Source organism: Tetrao urogallus (genome assembly GCF_951394365.1).
Source record: "Tetrao urogallus genome assembly, chromosome: 8".
Lineage (NCBI taxonomy): Eukaryota > Metazoa > Chordata > Aves > Galliformes > Phasianidae > Tetrao > Tetrao urogallus.
Window position 1 is genome coordinate 21,722,118 of NC_136821.1, and position 14,880 is coordinate 21,736,997.

At 37.3% G+C, this 14,880-nt stretch overlaps 1 protein-coding gene across 4 annotated transcripts in view; it reads left to right on the top strand.

Annotated features, from left to right (window-relative positions):
* Positions 1–12,480: 12,480 nt before the first annotated feature.
* The window catches only part of OSBPL6 (oxysterol binding protein like 6), a gene marked incomplete at both ends in the record, with an annotated part of 41,674 nt that continues 39,274 nt past the window's right edge, over positions 12,481–14,880 (top strand). For all 4 annotated transcript variants that reach the window (XM_079539426.1, XM_079539427.1, XM_079539429.1 and 1 more), the window contains one exon: positions 12,481–12,582. In XM_079539426.1, coding sequence (XP_079395552.1) covers positions 12,481–12,582 — 102 coding nt within the window. The remainder of the gene's footprint in view (positions 12,583–14,880) is intronic.

Genomic DNA, 14,880 nt, shown 5'->3' on the forward strand with positions numbered 1-14,880 from the left:
TGTGCATTGGGTTACCAGTACACAAATGCTGTGTTTATACAGGACAGCAAGCATTTAACTTACATTATTTGAGACAGCAGCTGCATGGTAATTCAGAGATTTCCTTTGGTGCTTTTTCCAGTACTTAAAAATTTTTATCTCCGAAGTACTTCTCAGCCTGTCTTTCCATTACAATCCCTTCACAGAATTACCAGCCGTTTTTCTTGAGCAGGCTGCTTGGAACCTCGGGAACCACTGAGCAAGGTCAGAATACTGCAAAGTCATACTGCCTTTACCCACTCTGCGGATGCAGCTTGGCTTGTAGTTGCTCACTGGTCCTGAGGCAGAGGTCTAATTTACAGTTATTTGCTACTTGATAAATTTAGGTTGGACTGCTTTTCTTGCCTTTTTTTTTTTTTTTTTTTTTTCTTTTGTTTGACACAAAGTTGAGGTATTTTAGAGTTTGTTTTGTAACTTTTTTTCTAAATTGCTCAGTTAAAAACAGGATTGTCTGAATTACATTTTGGAAATGAGCCTTCTTTTTTTCTCATGTTGTTTATAGGTCCGTTACACAAGACAGTTCCCAGTATTAAAAGATGCTTTTCTAGTTGGGATCCTTAGTGTTGGCTTAATGTAGCCAGTGAGAGTGAAAATCTCTTAGTGCCCCTTAGCTCTATTGGGCAGCTGTGTGAGTGCTTTACATGAGCCTCTACTGCCAGCATTTCTGATACAGAGCAGAAAACACGTGTGCAGCATTGCCACCAGAAGCTGGGATATCCTAATGACCATCCTTGTAAACATCTATGCTGCTGGATAACCCTGCAGTCCCTCTGGGATATTTGGAAAGACCTGCAGCAGCTCCCTGCTTGGTTGTTTGTCCTAGGTGGTTAATAATTTTGCCTAGTTACACGTATGTAAGAGTTTTATTGCTATTCTTTTTTTCTATTTAAAGTATGACTAAATGAGTTGGTAACAGAAAGATTGGTAGATAATGGTTTTATGTGCCATATATAGCCAAAGCACATACAGCAATTCATGATACGGTGTGAGCCAGGATGTGTGGGTGGAAGTGTCCCCCTAATACTGTTGAGGATGTCGTGCCCATTCAGGGAAAGTGCTTTTACTGAAATGCTCCTTTTCTTGGGGACATCTTCTTAACTTGCAAATGAGGGGACATCAAGTTAACCTTTAATCATTCAAACAACAGAAGAGTAGCAAACAAATATTTCAACTGCAGTGAACCATTCTAAGGTGGTTTTTTTTTTTTAGTGTTTTAATACTTTTTTGGTGCAGTAAGTATATGTGTTTATAAAAAAAAAAAAAAAAAATTAGCTCTAATTCTACTACTGCTGCTGACTTTGATAAGTTCAGTGTCCCCTACCTTCCAATTCTATTTGCAGTTTTTTGATAAAGAGATAATAGTACTTACATCACAACAATAAATAAATAAAATCAGCTTTGCAGTAGCAAAAGGCAGGAAGAACTGCTTGATCCTGCCATGCTGATCTTTCCATGGGTCAAAAATGGCAACAGGTTGAGTCTCCCACTGTAGGCCAGCAGTACTTGGTTAATCCTGTGCTATGTTAGGTGCAGGAAATACTGAATTTTTTGATTTAGGAGAAAACTATGTAATTCATTGCTATATTACATAGCTTTTTACACACTTCCATGCATGTAATGTAACAGTAACTGTATTATAAAGCAGGAAACAGAAGAGTTTCTGCAAGACCTTCTTATTTGCTGGGAAGGATGTTAATGCCTGTCGGAAGGCAGGATGCTGAAGTGTGGTCTGGACAACTGAACCTGATGTTTGACTGTTTATGACTGGTTAGCAGCTGACCAACTTGAGGTACTTTTGTGAGCTCAGGATAAAACGGAACTAATTTTTTTTCTACAATAATTCATTCACCTTCTCTCATCTGGAGGAAACAATTTTTCCCAGGTTTTTTTCTTCCAACTTCTGTGACGCGTGCCTAACCTTGCTGTGGGTTTCATGGTTGGTCTGCCACACTGCTACTCTGAGTAGCTCTCCAAAATGTCCCTAATGACATCTATTTCTATAAACCTGAAGTATGAAGCTTGGCATTTATAGATGGAGGAGCAATATGTCATTTTATGTGGGACCTATTTTTAAAAAGCTTAAATTCACCTTATATAGTCAGGGTGGTTTTAAAATTCACAGAATCACAGAATTGTAGGGGTTGGAAGGGACCTCCAGAGATCATTGAGTCCAACCCTCCTGCCAAAGCAGGTTCCCTATACCAGGGATGGTAAAAATTGTTTATCAAGTGTCCTTGTCAATGTACTTAAATGTACTTTTGACATTACAATGATTCCTTTAAAAGAAAAAAAAAATTGTTCAGCTAATAGACAGTTACATCAAGCTTAAACTAGTAACTGAATATGGAACACTGTATTATTGTGGTATTTTTAGTTAAGAATGTTTTTTAAATTTTAACAAATATACCAATTTCCTTGTATTTGTTGATAGCATTGGATAACAGTTATTTGCTGATACCATTAGCAAATTGATGCAACTCTGAAAAATGATTTTTTTTTTTTTTTTTTTTTTTTTTTTTTCCAAAAGAAAGAAACTTGTTTCTTACTGGGGAAACAGAATGATTATTCTGGACCTCTTTAAAATGGTATTGAAATTAGGCACTTTGGATTTTTCTTCTGAGATCAGTTTGGGAGTCTTGTGTTTGGACACAAAAGAAAATGTGTTATGTCTCAGTAAATATTCATCTAGGGCACAATGACAAACAGTGTTGTGCATAATTGGCAGCCACTTTCCATTTAGAGCTTGAATGGAACTGTTATTTCAGATCATTAATGTGGACATTGTGAGAATTGATGGCAACATACAAACTCTGCATCTGCTGTGGCTGACTTGACTCTGTGCTAAAATTAAGCACCTTAAAATGCTTTTGAGAGCTACAGATGAAAAGCATTGGTGTAGGTGCTGATATTGTTGCTGTTGTAACTTTAAGCCCTTCATTACAAACCTTTTGCAAAGAAAATTACAAATTACACATGTTCATATAGGGGTGAGGCGCACTGCCCATGAAAGCTGTTTGTTCATGGAATTTAAAGCTGATGAAGGGGAATTACTTGAATGTAAGCTGCATCTGCCATGTGGTTGAACAAGATGCTGAAGACCCAAAATGCAGAAGTACACTTAGTGCTATGAGATCCATGGGAATTACCTTACTCCTGCACCAAAGTGACCTTTTAACATTTCTGTCTATAAAGTTTGTCAGTTCTTTAATTGAAGTGATACTTGTCTAAAACTTCTCAGCCTCAGGCTATGTTAAAAATCTTAAAAGTTGTGAGAAATCATATTAGATGCTTGTATTCTTTTATCAATACTAAATAGGGTGCATTTGTTTACGAGCACATCTTGCATTTGAGGAGACCTCCTCTGTGTAAGGAAGCAGCTCTTCCTTGTAAAGGCAGTTTTATTAAAGTCCCTTGGCCACAGTTTGAAGTTTGGCATGTTTAAAGGAGAAATCGTGTGACATACTTAATAATGCAGGGAGATTATTTGTGGTTTCTGCCTGCTATTGGATGCTGTTATAGAGTATATTTCTAAGATGAACTAATTTGCAGAATTTTCTTGACTCTGTTTATGTTAGTGTTTTTTCTAGTTTTATAACCTGTCTGTGTATAATAATTGATACTTTTTTGAAGTAGTTTTCTATTTATAATACTTTTTTGGTAATCAGTGACTACTGGACAGCATACAGCCTTTCTGTGATGAAAATGTTCTAGGATTGTAGAGGTATTTTTTTAATGTGAAATGTGCCTGAGGGCATTTCTGTTCTCAGATATCCTTTGTACACAGGTGGAAGCAATTTAGTGTAGTGTAATTTCAACTGAAATTGCTAATAATGTTGGAGGTAGAGTTCCTGTTATAGCAGATGTTACTTTTTTGTGTTTTTACACTGATTTCTGTCAGTGCAGTTGAGTGTTCATTTATTAGTATTTTAAAAGCAGGAAGAACTAAGCATGTTTAACTATTGATGTGTTCTGGGCTTTATAACTGTGTGATGGTAGGGAATATTCTGCTTTCCTTTATGGAAGAGTCAAGAGATAACTGTGTATTAAAAGGAAAGGTTCTTTTTGTTTGCTTTGCCACTGACTACTTCTGTCAGGAAACTACTTTTGGAGCAACTCGCTTATTCCTGAGTTCATCTGAATTCCAGTCAATGTATCGTAGAGCATGCAGAAGCTTCAAAAGCAGCTATTCCATTTCATTGTGTTTTCAGCCTCAACTGAGAGTCCTAATGGTTTTGTGAAGTGCTCAAGATGTTTTTTGTACTGCACTGGCATAAACTGTAACAGTTTATTTTTCTTTTCTGTCTTTCTAATGAAACTGTCACTGAATGAGCCATAAAGAAATTCAGGTAGTAATGAGATAAACAGCCTCCCTGTTCCTTCTTGATGTTTGATGTCTTGATGTTTTCCCAGTTTAGACATAAGCTATTAACTGTATTATCCTGTGTAGCTCTGATCGGCTGTGATACTTAATGTTTGTCCAGCTAATTGCTTCCAAGAGTGAAATTCCCATAGTGTAACTATACTTCAGTTTTTGTTCTTGGATGTGACCTTCAATTTGGCAACCCAGAAACTACATTGCATGGAAACTCTGATTAACCCTCCAATTTTGTGCATCAGTTTTCTGTGACCTGAACGAACTCCAGCAACCTTGTACTCCCATAAATACGTTGCGCTTCAAGACAGCAGCAATTTCTGTGGCGTCCTTCTTACAGTCATTTCATGATGCACTGTTCAAAATTCAATAAAATAGGCATTTCTTACCTTATTCTGAGACACAGAAATCAACATTTTGTGCTAGATTTGAAACATGCAGCAAAAATGTAAAAGTGATGAGGTAGTGGAAATAGAACGTGCAGAGAAATGAGAGATAGGTTTATAAAACATGGGTGATAAAGTGCATCCAGACACGAATTTTGAGCACCACAAGCATGTATCATGCTCCTACACTCGAGAGGCTCGGAAGCATTTTGTAGGTCTACATTTGTAACCTTTCATAAAGGAAATCAAGCTCTGTGCTTTAGATCACTGCCCAATTGAAACTTGTATATAAAAGCAAACGGAGTCTTTCGCCTTCTGAAGTGCTGTTGCTTTGTCTAGGTTGCCCAGAACTAAAAATAAAATAAAATAAATATTAAAATAAAAAGAAGGGACTGCTTGCTATTTATTCTTGTCCATTTATTTATTCAAGAGGTTTTTTTAGAGAAAGAATTCACTGAAAATTGTGTTGTTTTATCCATAAAAAGCACAGTACGTGAAAGCATTTTCTGAGTTTTGATTACAGTTTTCAGTCTTTTTCTGTCTTGTGTTAAAAGCTTGGGAAAAAAAAAAAAAAATCACGCCTTGAAATTTTTGCATAGAAACAGATCTTTCAGTATGTGATATAAAAACAAGATGAAAGGATGGAATAGTATGTGGTGTTTTTTTTTTTTTTTTTTTCTCCTTTTGTTTTTAAGCGTGTTTGAATCATACGTCATCTCGGAAAGGATGATAATATATAGCATTTAATTTTTCTTGTTTTTTATCTAACTGGGATATAGTGCATTGTATTTCTGTGTTTCTATGTGTGTTCACATATATATATATACATGCTTAAAACTCTGCTCACAGCAGTCTGTTACAAACACATGAAACACAGGTCAATATACTACCTCTGTATTATGCTAAAAATTTCAATGCCATGCAAATCAATATTCTATTGTAGTGGCAGCCTGAGAAATGAGAAACAACAAAAATCCTAATGAAAATCTTAGAGTCATTTCATCTATTGAAACAATCCTCAGAGACTGGGTATGAGGTGAACGCGTATTTTGAAATTGTCTTTGAAGTTGGAGATTTGGAATGCTGAAATGCCACTAATTGCCATGTGTGCTTCAGGGATCTGAGGAGGGTGGAAAACTGCTTAATTGTGTAGGCAAGCAGAAGATAGGAAAGGCAGATTCCATACTGACCTCTTCTTGCCTGAATCTGATTATCAGTTGTCTGACCTCACCCATCTATTTGATGAAGTCTGTCAAAATGGTGTGTTTTACTGACATATATGCATACAGGTACCACTCTGGAAAAAAAATTATACATTTTTATGTGTTAAGTGTTAAGTCGTACCAGTTGTGAAGTGCTGGGAGAGCACCGTGTCATTAGAGAATGGCATTGAAGTAAGAGCATCTCAGAGGGTGGTTGCTGGTGCAGCTATGTGGCATAAATGTTTTAAGTGATAATGACTATGAAACCAAACAGAACTCCATAAAAAAATAAAAACAGAAACTTCAGGGATCCTTCCCAATAGGACATTCCCAAGATGAAACCTAAGGATGTTTAATAGGAACAGTCACTGATTTGGGAAATGCTATCTTAATTCATTTTAATTTCTTTAATAATTCTTTCAAGTGCGTGCTTTTGTGGAGGTTGACAAATGTAGAGCTGTAAAACATAGCTGCAATGGAAGTTCTGTCTTTTTTTTGTTACTTTGGCTGCATTCTTACCAGTCAAGAAGATGCAGTAGTGTAATTAAGAGCAGTGGTACAGGTTTAGACTTTACTCTTAAACGTTGTATCTTGGCCAGTTAAGAATGTGATCTAGAAAATTGCATGTGGAAATAGGTAATAACTGCTTTTGTCTGGCATTGTAAAACAAGATGTGCATTTGTTATTCAAACCTCAAATTGACAACTTTTAAAATACTTGAACGAGCCAATGGAAATGAATTCTAATAAATTCTATCTTAAAAAGCATGTAGTGCAAAGAGACTTCTAACTTTTCTTGTAGCGCTTTATTTGTGCCTATTCACAAATACTGGACCTAAAAACAATCTATGTTCCCTTAGGTCAGCAGTGTTGTGTTGGTAACTATCTGGGGTTTAAAATGCACTAGTCAGAAAGTCAGGACGTGCCTTTTGATAATTAAGCTGAATATTAGCCTTGAAAGTTATTACTGGAGCAATTCTGCTATTGAAACTGTACTAAAAAAAGGGTGTGGGAAAGTGATTTAAATGATAGGAATTAGTGAATTTCTGGATTAAAAAAGAGAAGGTTGTGTTCTTTGCTTTTTTCCTTTTTTTTCCCCATTCTGTAAACATGCAAAATTCTGTCAATAATTCTTCTGAATCCAGAATGGAATCCTTATGACTTCTGACAGAACCTGTAAATAAAACTTATCTAAAAACTAATTGGGTAAACTATCAATTTTTAGGTGAAGGTTTTAAAGTGATAAATCTGTTAGGAAAGTAGTGGTTTTCTTTTGTTTTCTTTGCTTTTTACGGTATTTTCTTCTTAATGAATCATTTTTAACAGGACATAGAAATGCAGCAAACCTTGAATCCAGAGCAGCTATTTCTGATGTTACCAGAAGTGGCAATGCTTCGGCAGTGGTGGCAGTCTGGTGACAATACTTTGTCAGATGGGTGGATGGGAGCTGCAGGATCTGACAGTAATTTTTGCTTGTTTGGCTAAGGATCAATAGAGAGTAATAACTAAGGAGCAGCACAGCTGCTATCCTCAAGTTAGCAAATGAGGCTGTTTCTTACCGAAGCCAGCTGTTAAACTATTGTCTGCAGAGTGGTTTGCTAGATTACTTATGTGGTCTCTGCTCATCTTTCAGCTTCTTTGGATTTGGTTATTGATCAGATTGCATGCTGTATTTTCACTCTGTCACTGTACACATAGAGCATGCTACAGAGTTCGTCTCACCCCGCTGAATCATAAATGTTCATGTGGCTGACTCACATATAGGGATTGTAAAGTGATTGATTTGCAATTTTATAGAGAAGGGGAAGAAAGAAAAATTGCTTATTTCCCATTAATGGTCTATGAAATTGCCACAGCATTGAGATATATTATTTCTATTACATTCTTGTGTTTGCAGCATTTATGTGCTGCAGCAGGGGAGCATGGTTAGGATTTTCCCGCATGGAAATCAGTGGCTGGGGGGGGATAGGTGGTTGTGTATCCCGCATAACATGGCAACAGGGGTTGTTCTCTGTTGGATGTTGGAGAACAGAATGAGTGTGCTGTACAGATGCACGCTTCACACAACCTTCTCCTTCCCGATGAATAACACAGCCTGTGTTGATGCATCAGTGTGAAGATGGCTTTGGTTGGAGGAATGCCAGCAATATTTGCGTATTTTTAGTTAACTTAAGCTCAGAGGCAGCATTCTGCACCCTAAATTGTCTTCTCAAATTATGCCAATAGTGCATAGGTTATTAAACAGGCTATAAAGCATTCTGGGCATTCTTGCAGAAAAGAAATCAATCAGAGGATGCAAAGAGCCAGTGAGAAATAACTCCACATTTGTCACTGAAGTCTGTTTTTTTTTTTTTTTTTTTTTTTTTTTTTTTTTTTTTTTTTTTTTTTTTTAAGATTTCATTTGATGTTACCCGTTGAAAACTTCTATTAATGTGAGATGCAGGTTTATTTATAGTTCTGTATTTCTGCAAGTCATCTGTTTGTACACTTTGTCCATCAACATCCATATCTAATACTAGACCAGGCTGCCCAGGGCCCCATCCAACCTGGCCTTGAGCTCCAGGCATGGGGCATCCACAGTGTCTTTGAGCAAGATCGTAACAACATTGTTTTTTAATGTTGTTCTTTTAGGTTTCTTTATTTTCTAGAAATATTCTACCACAGTATGCAGCTTGTCTGTGTTTCCAGTGAAGCTAACAGCAAAATTGCCAGTGATGGATAAAGAAAAAAAAAAAAAAAAAAAAAAAAAACAACACACACACACAAAAAAAAAAAACAAGTGAAAAATGTTTCAAAAGCATTGGTTTCATTTAGGTAAATTGAATTGGTTCACCAAAAAATGAGATATATAATTGTTTGCTTCAATCTTAGTTACAGAGAGACAAGCATCTCTTTAAATCAGTTTCACAAATTTATTTCTACCATGCTCTGAAAAAGATGTACTACTTAAATTTTAAGCCAAAATTGGAAGATAAGCTCTAGCAGTGGAGAGAAACAGAATCTAAACTTAGTGTTCAAGAACAATAGCAAAAACCTCAGTTCTAGCTCTTGCTAATTCACATTAATATCTTTGTTGTACTTATAGTGCTCATTTTCTCAAATATCCTACTTCTGGTTTTTAACTTTTGACCCTGAGCTGCTCCTCCATCAGAAATTTCCATGTATAACTAATAGCAGGTTTTTTTGCTTCTTGCCCTATTTAACAGGGGCAGTAACTTCCAATGTTTGCTTCTTCAAGTGTGAAGGGGATATTTTAGTATTACGCTTCTTTGTGAGGGATAGCAATTGATAAATAAAGTGTGGTCTGAGAGAGCTACTGCTTAGCTTTAGGCTACTGGTTAGCTTAGGGAACACTGCAGAATCAGAGGAGTTTGGCTCAGGTGTACACTGCTGTTTTATTTGGCTTCAATACTTTTTTTTTTTTTTAAAAAAAGAATTTTAAAGTATTTCAAACCTAATGAGTACAGAACTGTTTCTGCTGAGTACCACTTGCTAGCTTTGCATTTGCTTTTACAACAGCACCTACGCTTCCCGAAAACCTTAAAAACACATTTAAAGCGCCAGATCGCCGTCATCCTGTGCCAAAGCTAAATATAAATGTTTCCACACGTCAACTGAGTGAAGATCAGATGTTTTAAAAAGCATTTGATTTTCATTTGCCCAAAGGCTGCTCTGCTAAAAAATTTTTTCAGTGACCTCATGGCTGAAAGTGAATGAAAATTTGTCCTTTTAGCTGTTTCATAACTTGACTGTTCTGCGCAGCTTTGTGACCTGGGATGATTATTTCTTTGTTCTGCTATTTCTAACTTTCATCATTTGAGTTTTGATTTGTAGGAAAATTGCATAGGTCTTGAGGTATCATTGTCAGTGCACATCTTTGACTAAAATTTGCCTGAAATGTTTGTAGGATATGAAAATGCTGTTCAGCTGGATCAGCAGTTCCTAGCATGCTAGGCTGAAAGGAAAGGCCTCTCTGAGAGCAGCTTCATTAAGCTTTCACTTTGAAGTCCTGAAACAAATGTGTTGTGCAGCCTTCTTTTTCAAAAACTGTACTGCTGGTTAATGCCCTCCCAAGTGCTGTTCATTTATTCCTTAGAGCCAAATGTTGGCTTTCCCTCCTTGCTTTTGTGCATCTTTCATCTATGGAAGATCAAGTTCAGTGCTTTTTAGTGAGTTGTATTTTCTCAAAAAAAGACAATTTGACCTGATAACGAATGTTTAAAAATGTTTAGTATTTGTCTTGCTGCATGCAAATAATACAAATACTATTCACCGTTGTAGTACTGTTGTATGCGAACCTTAATTTTAATCAAATGCAAATGGAAGCCTGCAAACAGAAGTGGCAAAATGTGAAGAACTACAGCAGCTCTGGATTTTTTTTTTTTTTTTTTTTTTTTTTTGCATTTGAGTCTCACCGTAGCTGAACAGGTTGCAGAAGAGGACTCAGAATGGGAGCAGGGCAGAGCAGAGGGGAGCTCAGTTCTGCTGTGCCTGGGGACTTGGCTACAGTCAGCCAACTTCAGTGAAACAACTAGCGGCTGGCTCTGTGCCTGCAGCCCGAGGTGGAGTTCTGCTGCCTGATTAACCAGCAAGCCTTGGCTGGACTTGGGGGAAGCTTGCTGGACAGTAGGGAGATCCTGGGGTCAGCTACACAAGCTTTTCTCCTGGAGCTCTTTTGTCTATCCTGGTTGACTCCACTGCCGGGCCTGCTATAAGGGACTTCTAGGTCATTTTGCTCAGAGTGGCAAAACTAAGTAAGAACTGGAAATAGCTTCTGTTACTAGTAATAACATTTTGCATCTAATAAGTCAGATTGTTAGTGAGCCCTAGTGACTTCCTGCAACCACTGTCTTGTAGCTGGCTGGAGCAGATCCAGCTTATCTTTTTAGACCACTTCTTCTAGCAGGAGTGTTTCAACCAGAGAGGAACAGAAAAATTGTCAAGATATTCAGGTTGTACAGGCTGGTGAAACAGCTGTGCCCTCCCAGCCATGCCATCAGCATTCTGTGTGAGCTCTACAGATGTTACACGGGGTCTGTAATGCTGCAGGAGGCTCCTTAATGGAGATGAAAATTCTTCCACAGGATGAGGATGAGTTTCACGTTTGCAAAAGTACTGACAAAATAATAAATTGAGATTTAACTTTCCACAGTACAGTAAGCAGGGAAGGTGTTATATATTTTTCATTTTAAAATGACTTGCTCATTAGACACAATTCCTGCAAAAGACATACAGAAGACCTGTGATACTGCTCAGATTCTGCTCTTGAACAATGTGAATTTTCAGGTGTTGCCAGAATAACAGATGACAGCACGAAGTCTGTCACTTACAAGCCGTCACAGAATTTGACTCCAGCAAAAGAGTGATTGTTAGGGTGTAATATTCTGAAACTGCTGGCTGCAAGATGAAACGTAATTATTTAGCTGCCTCATCTGGGTTTAGGAAGATAGTCTTGCATGGCCATTTGTTGTGACTGGAGTAGCTAAAGCTGTGTCTTCATCATGTCATAATTTCTTGAGCCCACGATCATTTCTGAGTGTTGGCTAATGTATTTTGTCCTTGTACGGTGCATGACAGTACCTTTCTCCACACCCAACTAAAGCCAGCTGTACTGGGCAGATTCTTGATGTGCTGTCACAACAGCATTTTTGGAAGGACATTGTGTTTCTTAATTAGGGAAAGAGCAATGGAGAAGATGGGTGATAGTCTCAAGCAGAGGCATCATTCCAGGAAATGGTTTTATCTGAGGCTGGTTAGCTGCTCAGTGGGATGGGAGGAGGATCTAGGATGCAGAAGTGTATGGAGTGAAATGAAGGCAAAGAGATTGCTATTGTGGGCAAAGCAGACTCAGTCTGGGGAAAATTAGGTGGACTTATTGCTAAATAAAATAGATTTGGATAGAAAGAAATCTAAGACATTGAACCTGTACCTTGCCAGGGCATGGGTGATGGGCAATGGTCAGTACAGAAGTTTTCCCTTCCACTCTTTCCTCCTCACACTTTTCTCAGGTTGAAGTGGGTTCCCTGTGGGCTGCACTTACGTCAGGAATATCCATTTTTGGTGTGGCTACTGAGGAGTTACTTGATAGTGTTGAGATATTGACCGCTTGAAATAGATTGTAAACTTTGTGTGGGAATTGCTGTGAATTGCCTAGGCCTTTCCATTGAGGCTTTTGGAGATAATATTGTATGTGAGAATGTGTTTGTATTGGTTAGAACAAGGAAAGGAAGTAAAAATTCGGGAGGTCGGTTGAATTAAATAGTGACTGTCAACAGATGACTGTGCTGCAGAGCTGTTTTAAAGTGAAAATGTATTCATTCTCCTTCTCTCACATTTTTTGTTGTTAAGGTGAAGTTCAGCTGAGTTTAAACTCTTTTGGCGCTCCATAAGCTGTGAAACAGAAGAATGCAGAAGAGTATCCCTTGCCTTTTAGTGCATGAATGATAAGAGCACAAGATCATTACTGCAAGTTTTCTGCGAAGATGAGTTCGGAGGAGAAGAGTCTATCTCCTGCTCACAAAACATCCACTCCATCACATAGAAGTGCCTCCTGTTCATCATCATCTCAGAGGGATAGGAGACAGGTAAGGAGAAAATTCTGACCTGTGAGATGTCTAGTGAAATTATTTATTCCTGTAGAGTTCTTTGCAGTATGAGCCTACAGTTGCTCTGTTTTTTTTATATATAAAAATCTCTTTGTTAACTAAACTACAGAGATGTGTCACCTTTCCTCAAGATTATATTTCAATTCTATTTAAATGTTATATTGTTAGTCCTCTATGAAAGCACTTAAGATTTTAAATATAATTTGGTTTACTACAAATTTACCCTGATTGCTTGAAGTCATGTAGTAGCAGTCCAGTTATGTTAGACTTCTGTCTATGTGAATGAATCACATTATTTCTCTAGGATCCTTTTCAGAAAGGGGTGTATTATTTCCACTCAAAGCAACCTGTGCATCCTGTGGGTTTTTTTAGTGAGCTGGCTGTACAGTCTGGCTCCAGCATCAGGGGCCCTTTAGAAAGGGTCAAGAGCCATTATCACAGATCGTAGCTTGTAATAAATGCAATATTTGGGGCTGAAATATTTGGTTAGAATAAAAACGTACTTTGAAACTTGGACTTACTGGGAATCTTAAATACTAAATGAGATTTTAAGTTAACACCATCCTGTTTAAAAAGAACTGCAGAAATATTATCATTAATGCAATAATTTCTTCTTTTCAGCTAAACAAGAGAAAGAGGCAGGAAAAGAACTTTAATCAGTGTTTGTGTGGTACACATTTACTTGAATGACTGTAGCTTAAGAAGGTTTTCCCAGCCACTTGAATGCCAGCTGGGATGCTTTTTACTCACTGCTGCTGAAGTAGTTTTCTTTTTTCTTACCTGAATTGTAAAACTCCAAAGACAAAGTATTTTGGCAAGTGCTATAATGTTTATGGCTTTGAGTGTAAATAGTCTCACCATCAAGTATATTTTAACTGTTAAACAGTGAAAAGAATTCTGATATGTGTTTGTCAACAGGCAGAAATTGTCTGGAATTTTAAAAAATCATTTCTAATGCCTTTCAGTTTAGGCAAAAGACAAATGATAAATACTTTCCCTTCTGTGTTGTATAGAAATAGGGATAGCTGTATTTGGTTACATTCTAGTTACTGTATGGTATCCCCTTAATTTTTTGCTAATTTCACTTGAAACTTTGATGTTCCGAACAAAAACATGTTTTATATCATTCTGCAGTTCAATCCAAAGAATGGAAGACTTGTGAGGGCTGCTTATTCTCCGAATATTGTTTGCAATTAGGTAGTTTGGTAGGATTGTGCAAGGGAGAATTAAAAAAAAATTGCCTTTGGGAATATGTGTTACCATAAATCTAGTAGCTACCATATTTGTTACCGTGACAATGGGGTAGTGTAAGGTATACCTGTCATTACAATAAAATGGATGTTTAACTTTAAGTCTGTATTTGGTCACTGAAATGTGAAGCATGAATTTAAAATAGCCTGAAGAGGTTGATGGTGTGATGGTGCATCTAGAACTATCTTGGATCCAATAATGTCTGAAGGTGCTTAGCCAGTATATCTAGGAAATGTGGAATGGAAAGGAGAAGAATGAAAAGTATTCCTATTGGTGTTTTTAGTGATAGAGGCAGGGAAATAATGAGGAGAATGAATGAATCAGCGATTTTCTTCTGCAGCTGGAGTGAGCAATACAGCATGAGATACAACGGTACTATACCCAAGGAAGTGAACATACCAGTGGTTCCTTTCTGCGTATTTTTAGATGCAGCAAATCATGCGTATTCTTTGTACCAACTATCACCAACTGTTACAACTGTATGTCTAATTTATTTCCTCACTTCTGGCATTGTTTGTACACATTTTCCTTTTTGTAGGATTTCCCTAGAACGTAATCGTGGTTGAGGCTGTAGGGGATTTTGGTGTGGGGGCTGTTGGTTTATTTGCTTTGAAAAAGCTTGAAAGTTTTCTCTTACTGCCTCCTCAAACTATTCATAGGAGCTGGGAAAAAAACATCCTCTCAAAAGGGGTAATCTGTATGGATGTGCAATGTGATATGACTGGGTACGGTGTCAATGTGGCTTTCATTGTCATATGTGAGGATAACACTTGGTATTTCTAGATGGTTAATGATTGAAATCTTCCCATCATATAATTCTTGTCAAAGTCACACTAGCAATTACGGAACAGTTTCCCAATAAATTATGGTGGGGGAAGTTGAATGAGTGTGAACGTGGCTATGATAAATCATCTCAGGGAGAGTGGAAAATGTCATGCTGTATATAATGCTGGCATTTTAATGTAGCTTTCTTATTTGTGCAGTATACATCACCTAAGAGAATTAGCAGTCAGCAAAAGCTTTGAC